We start from the raw sequence: 7216 nt of genomic DNA, 5'->3' as shown, positions 1-7216 counted from the left end.
TGAAGAACTTAGTAAATATTATTAAAATTAAAATTATATTACATATCATTATCATTATAACAAAGAAAAACAACAACATGAAGAACAACAACACTAGTGACTCAATCATAGAAAAACACAACCTTAAACTTAAAGTGTGAACACTCACAAGGTTCATTTATAGAAACAGAACCTAACAAGTTTCACCCTCTTTATGAACCATTAATTACTACTAATAGTACACATTCATCATTATTCATTATCTCTCTCTCTCTAGAATCTCAAGCATCACAATTTCTCCAACAAGAACTTCAAACTCAATAGATCTCATCTATCAATAATGCATCATGTTCATGTCAGCAGAAGCCATGATTGGTTGATTCAAGTAAGCCATATTCAAAGGGTTGTTGAAGTAGTTGTTGTTATTGTTACTATTATCAAGAGGTTCAAAAACACCATTTGCAACATTCATGAAGTTGATGATCTCATTCAAAGACTCAAACCTGTTGTTGAGTTCATTCAATTGAGCTCTAAGCACCGAGTTCTCAGATTCAACAGCCAGGAAACGTTGTGTTGTGAGATTCACAGATGTTAGAATCTGTTGATTCTCATTCCTGAGCTGACTCACTTGAAGTGCAAGATCATCCAAGTGTTTTTGTTTCCTCATTCGAGATCGCCGTGCCGATTCGCGATTGGAGATCATTCTCTTTCTTTTTCTTTGATCCATTAGAAGCATCAAATCTTCCTCTGAACCTGAGTTTGGAAGCGTTGAGTAGCCTGATGATGTTCCACTTGAAGAAGCCATGTGAGATAGAGAGAAACAGAACCTAAAACAGAGGAAAACAGAGCACAAAAACAGAGCAAAAAACAGAGGAAAAAAACAGAGGAAAAAACAGAGGACACAGGACCCAGAAACTATGATGAAAAAAAGAGAAAAAAATTACTGAAAATGGAAAATATATGTAATAAAAAGGGAAAAAAGATTAAGAAAGAGAAATCATGAAACGTAGTAGAGCCAGTAAAGGAAAACAACAGAGAAAGATTGAACTAAATGGGTCCTGCGCCTAACAGTAGAATTGATCATACAACCAGAAAAGAAAATTTCACTCAGAATTTGATACATGAATCTCAAACATCAATAACAATAGGTTAAGCATTTAAGATTTTTGAAGCTTTTTTTTTTTATATGTTTCTAATAAAAAAAACAGAGGAAAACAGAGAGAGAAAAATGTTGAAAGAGAGAGAAGGGGAAAGTGGAAGAGGAGTGAAAGGGTTTGAAGGAGTGAATTTATAGAAGAAAAAGGGAAACAAGTTGATGAAAAAAATAATATTGAGTCGTACAATGAAATCTAGAAAGATAATAAAGAAAAGAAAAAGGGAGGGTCCTAAATAATTTAGCTTTTTGAAGAAATGGGAAAAGATAATAAAGAAAATAAAGAAGTAAGTAGTGAATAGTGAATAGTGAATGAGAAGAGAATGCAAAGTATGGAATCGAGATACAGCTGGGAACCAGCAGTCACATAGGACATATTTGTGTCTTATTTGAAAATACTTCCAAACCATAAGGCATCTTCATTATTGTTAATGTATGAAAAATTTAAAATTAACCGCTTGAACCATGTTTGTAGTGGCTAAAATACAATAGTTGATAGAAAGTCCAAGAGATTACGTGTGTTTTCTCTTTTTGATTGATATTTTAGACGGTTATTTTTTACACCTTATTAATTAAATTACTAAATGAAATAAAAGAGATGCTATCTTTAGAGTTTTTATTTAGGTCACTTGGATACGGGTACCCAACTAAAATTAAATGATATCAATAAATTTGTTCAACGAAAATTGCACTGAATCTTTTTTCTCGGGCTCAACTTCATCTCCCTTCCCTGCTCATATGTATAACATCTTTTCTCATCACTTTAGTCTCCTTTTTTTTCTTTTAAAAATGACTATCATTGAGAAGTTAGATGAGAGGGGCAACATGATTGAACGCTTTAATAGTAGAGAACTCATGGAATTGTATGAATAATGTTTGAAAAATGTTTTGTGAGTTGATGGAACAATTGACTATATGCTTCTCGAAATAAGAATGTTTGAGAGTTATTAGAGCACCTCTGATTCTAGTAGTGATAGCGACCTTTTTTCTGCTCTTTCTCATGAAATTCAGAGTTATCAATGACGGCTAGCTCATCCAAATGTTCGGGATTAGAGGAATTTGAAACTTGCTACATGTGAGAAAAGAGAGTCATGTTTTTGAAAACGCATAAACCTTTTTGGAACTGGCGACAAGGATGAGGCTATCTTGGATCCTTGCTCCGAAGAGGAACATGCTAATATGCCCACAAACCTTCTTACAATAGATGAAAGATTTTACACAGGTCGATCCCCAAAACCAAACAGTTCTTTTAACAGGTTAAGTTCACAAACCAAGTAGAGATTTTACTTGGCTATTTTTAAGAACCAAATAAAGATTTTACCAGGATAATCTAAATAACTACACGCAGATTTTACCAAGATAATTTTAAGAACCAAAAAAATAAATCAAACAAGAGAATTCCACTCTTGATTAAGAATACATAAGCAAGAACACAAGTACAACCAAACTCTCACAGGTATTTTTCACTCACAAGAAACTAGGAAACTTTAGTGAAAGAATAGAATAGGAGTAGAAAGTGAAAAATAAGTGAGAAATTCCACTCTCGATCGAGCCTTACTTGGCCCAGTAATCTTCCCCTGATGGGAAGATGTAGGAGGCATGAGATGTCATCAAAGGTGATGGTCATCTCGCCTATAGGAAGGTGGAAAGATAACGTCTCAAAATGCCACTTCCATGTAAAAGCTGTTTGCATGTCGTGGTTTATGGTCATGTACGCACCAAAACATAAACTGACAACACCAGAATAATGAATAACATCAATGAACCAAGCAGCAGTGGATTGTTCCAACTATAATATCTTCCTGTTGTGTTTTACCAATTTCAAACATGCACGTTCCTGTAAAACGAAAATATCATCATCAATATTGATTTAATTAGTTGAAAACATATTTATTGCAAAAATAAATAAATATATCTTTCCTTCCAAGACATGTCTAGCATAATGGTCTGCATAAAAATGAAGTAAGGATATGTCAAATGGACCTTCTGGATAACTCTAAAAGGGAATCAACACAGGTTCCTCCTGAGCTTCAGGGACTTCAGGTTTTGCTGCATTATCTGGGAAGTCGTGGTTACGTGAAGTAGATGTTTGAGAGAGGCGGCTACCAGAAGCAGAAACAGGTGGTTGGGAACCTCGGCGCTACGAACCATCTAACGATTTATCGTCGAATCTGGCCTCGTGGTCCTGATTGTGGCCCTCTCACGTCGTACTGACGTGGTTTGGGACACACGGACGAGCTTAATTATGTCAGGATTAATTTTAGCCATTGCATTTGCGTTACAAAGAGACACAGAGAATAATAGCATGTCAGAATAATGAAGGTGAGAAAAATACACAAGAGCAGGGGTTGAATTGTGTATCTGATAACTTTTACTTTTCTAGAATCAGCAGCTTCTGAATCTGACCAAGTTCAGATTCTAAGTTAGAGTAAGCAGCAACAGAATAATATAAAGTGCATCATCAATAAGTAAATCACACATAAATTATCCTAGTTCATGTATAACGAGAGTAGTCCAGTCCCCTTGTCATACAAGAGCTTTTCACTATAATCATAACTAGATTACAACTTACTTAGACACATTTTTGCTCTTATTTTGCCTTTCAGCTTATGTCATTTTCTACAGCATATTTTTCTTCAGTCATTACAGGGTACTCATCATAGACTTCAGCCCTTACCAAAAAATATCTGACCAAGAATGAGAATATGTTAGACACTTCAGAATGTTTTAAGTTTATACCCATTTGCCACAAAGCTGTCAAAATCTACAACTTTTCTATCAACTTTAGTTCATCTCTTTTAAACACTAAGGAGTTGGGTCTAAGTTGAAGACTATTGCTAGATTCCACATCAAGAGAGAGACGTTGGAGTAGGTACAATAAGGATTTTCATCTTCTAAATAATATATTCATCCATTGTGTTTTTCTCAAGTAAGGTGTCCATAGGCATGCTGGAGTAGACTTGAGAAATTGTATCACACCGCCTTGATCCTTACGCTAAAACCTTTAGTTGACTTTCTCCATAATTCTGATAGTTGATAAGATGAAGCTGCTTTTGCACAGAGTACGGACCAAAATGCGTTGTACTACGTTTCCATCTTATTAAAGGCTGTCAATGTGGCACTGGGGTTCTATTTGAAAATCAGATTATGATCCATTAGAATATGATTTATATGCTTCTTCTTTACAAGCCATTTAACTAGGTCTGAACCTAATTAATTACTAGCTTAATGATCTTGCACACTTAAACAAATGTTAGTATTCCATATTGTTCTTTAAGTACTTTGTTTTCAACAAAATCCAAGGAGTATGAACAATTTTTATTCCAACGGGCAATTCCACAAAATCAACCAAATTTAGCCCGAGATAAATCGGAAGATGCATCTTCGAAAATAGCACTGAGAAAATCCAGAGATGCATCTCCGAACAAAGCTGCGATTCTCAACCATAGCAGAAACGTCATTGATGCCCTAACCCAACAAACAAATGTCAATGTATATCCTTGAATGCTACCTATTTCGTTTTCACTACTATCTAATGTACCTTAAACAACTAATGTAGCTTAATCAACTAATTATAAATCAAAACATAAAAAGAAAAAAAAATTATAAACTAACGAAATCAAATGGATAAGAAAGAGAAACTTAAATGTATGAGATGCTTGAAAGGAGAAGAAAGAACTCCAATGGAAGAAGCTTGAATGAATGTGAGAGCTCAAATATTTTTCTTGAGAACTTTATAGAAAATGTAGAAGGCGGAAGTGGGAAGGATTTGAAGCAAGGATATAAAACAAAAGCGTCCGGAGATGCATCTCCAGACCACACATTGATTTTTAAATAAATGGTGTTTACGGAGATGCATCTTGGACCTTACCTTTTACGCATACGGAGATGCATCTCTGAATTAAATTTTAGCATAAATAGGATGACTCTTCTATTTATTTTGAGAAATGACTTTAAAAAAATGCATATAAAAATATATCTCCGAACACTAGTAGGAGCATGGACTTTTCACAGTGGTGGAGATACTCATAATATAAAGATGAAAAAATAACCCTAACAAATAGTACTAATTAAGGCACAGTATTATTTTTACGTCCAACAATATCCCTAAGGGAAAATACTAATATTTTAAATTAGTGTTTGCATTTTGTTTTTCTAAAATATGATTGTCTTCTTATGTTTATTTTAAATGATTTTTAATGCATTTCATATTTTTGTTTTAAAAAATTAATAACTTTTCAAAGAAAAAATTGATTTAAATAACTCTTAATAGTTTTTTTTATTTCTTTTTTCTGCTAAGATTCTTTTAATGAACAAATTTATAAAATATATTTAAAATGAGAAATTATTTTGAGTTATTTCTCATAAAAATCATTTTTTAGTCTCTCTATTAACGAATATTAAAATTAATGAGTATCAAAATTACACTTTTAATTTATATATCAAAAGAGTTTGAAATAATTTATACTATATTTTAATAAACTCTCAAAAATATATATATAATTAAGATCATTTTTTAAAATCTATAACAAGCACATTTACATATATCCCTTTTAAAAATAAAAATTATTTCTGAAAAAACTAAAATAGATTATGTTAAATAAAAAAATCTATTTTAATAGTCTTTACCGGAGGGCCTTGCAAGCCAAAATTGAAAATTTATTTAAGAGAAATTAACTTTGCCACCCCATTTTTTTATCTGGCACCCCCAATATTTTTTTAATTTAATTTTATTCTTGTTGAAATACAAAGAATTTTCCGTATATCAAAAATTTCAAATTTATGGTATCACAGTTTTTTTATTTTTGTAAAAAATATAGAAAATTTCAATTATAAGGAAATTTCCGATACATCATATCAAAAATTTTAGTTAATTTGAAATTTTCGTTATACCAGAAATTTCAAATTTATGGTATCACATTTTTTTTCAAAAAATACCGGAAATTTCAGTTATAAGGAAATTTCTGGTACATCATACCAAAAATTTTAGTTAATTTCAAATTTCCGGTACATACCGAAAATTTCAAATTTATGGTATAAGTTTTTTTTTCCCAAAAAATACTGAAAATTTCGAAAAATCCGGTAAAAACTCACGGAATTTTTTAAAAATTCAGTATTTTTTCGAAATTTCCGGTACATCCCCCCAAATTTATGGTAAAAACGTATAAAATTAGTAACTTTAAGCAAGACTATAATAATAAAAACATAGCTTTTGGAATGTGCCAGGTAGAATTTTGGGGCCGGCAAGTTAAATTCTCTTTATTTAACCAATTCATAAACTAAAGATGGAGACAAAATCAAACGCAAGTTATGGAAATGGATGGGGGTGCAAACATCAAAACTCTATTATTCTTAACATTTATTTATGATATAATAAGTTATCAAATATCAAAATAAAATTGTAAAAATATAAATTTTCTTTAATAGTAGTGTCTCTCAAATTGAAATGTGATATATCTAAATATTATGAATTTTTGACGTGATTATTATTCAGTGAAATTTCAAATTTATGGTATAAGTTTTTTTTCAGAAAATTTCGAAAAAATCCGGTAAAAACTCACGAAAATTTTTAAAAATTCAGTATTTTTTCGAAATTTCCGGTACATCCCCCCAAATTTCTGGTAAAAACGTATAAAATTAGTAACTTTAAGCAAGACTATAATAATAAAAACATAGCTTTTGGAAGGTGCCAGGTAGAATTTTGGGGCCGACAAGTTAAATTCTCTTTATTTAACCAATTCATAAACTAAAGATGGAGACAAAATCAAACGCAAGTTATGGAAATGGATGGGGGTGCAAACATCAAAACTCTATTATTCTTAACATTTATTTATGATATAATAAGTTATCAAATATCAAAATAAAATTGTAAAAATATAAATTTTCTTTAATAGTAGTGTCTCTCAAATTGAAATGTCATATATCTAAATATTATGAATTTTTGACGTGATTATTATTCAGTGAAGTGCATGATTGTTTTAAATGATAAATATATAGTTGATAAAAGGGTACAATCATATATAGTTCCACTAAAACATTTAAATAAAATGATAAATATAACCAACACAAATAATAAAGCTTACT

The 7216-nt window shown here is 31.2% G+C and overlaps 1 protein-coding gene across 1 annotated transcript; it reads right to left on the bottom strand.

The window, feature by feature from the left end:
• Positions 1 to 1243, bottom strand: LOC131660422 (bZIP transcription factor 11-like). Its single transcript, XM_058929665.1, has one exon. It carries the CDS (start codon positions 782 to 784, stop codon positions 314 to 316), a length of 471 nt encoding a protein of 156 aa, XP_058785648.1. The 5' UTR covers positions 785 to 1243; the 3' UTR covers positions 1 to 313.
• Between the last annotated feature and the right edge of the window lie 5973 nt (positions 1244 to 7216).

The sequence above is a fragment of the Vicia villosa genome, linkage group LG3 (assembly GCF_029867415.1).
Source record: "Vicia villosa cultivar HV-30 ecotype Madison, WI linkage group LG3, Vvil1.0, whole genome shotgun sequence".
Taxonomy (NCBI): Eukaryota; Viridiplantae; Streptophyta; class Magnoliopsida; order Fabales; family Fabaceae; genus Vicia; species Vicia villosa.
This window is presented reverse-complemented; position numbering and strand designations above follow the sequence as displayed.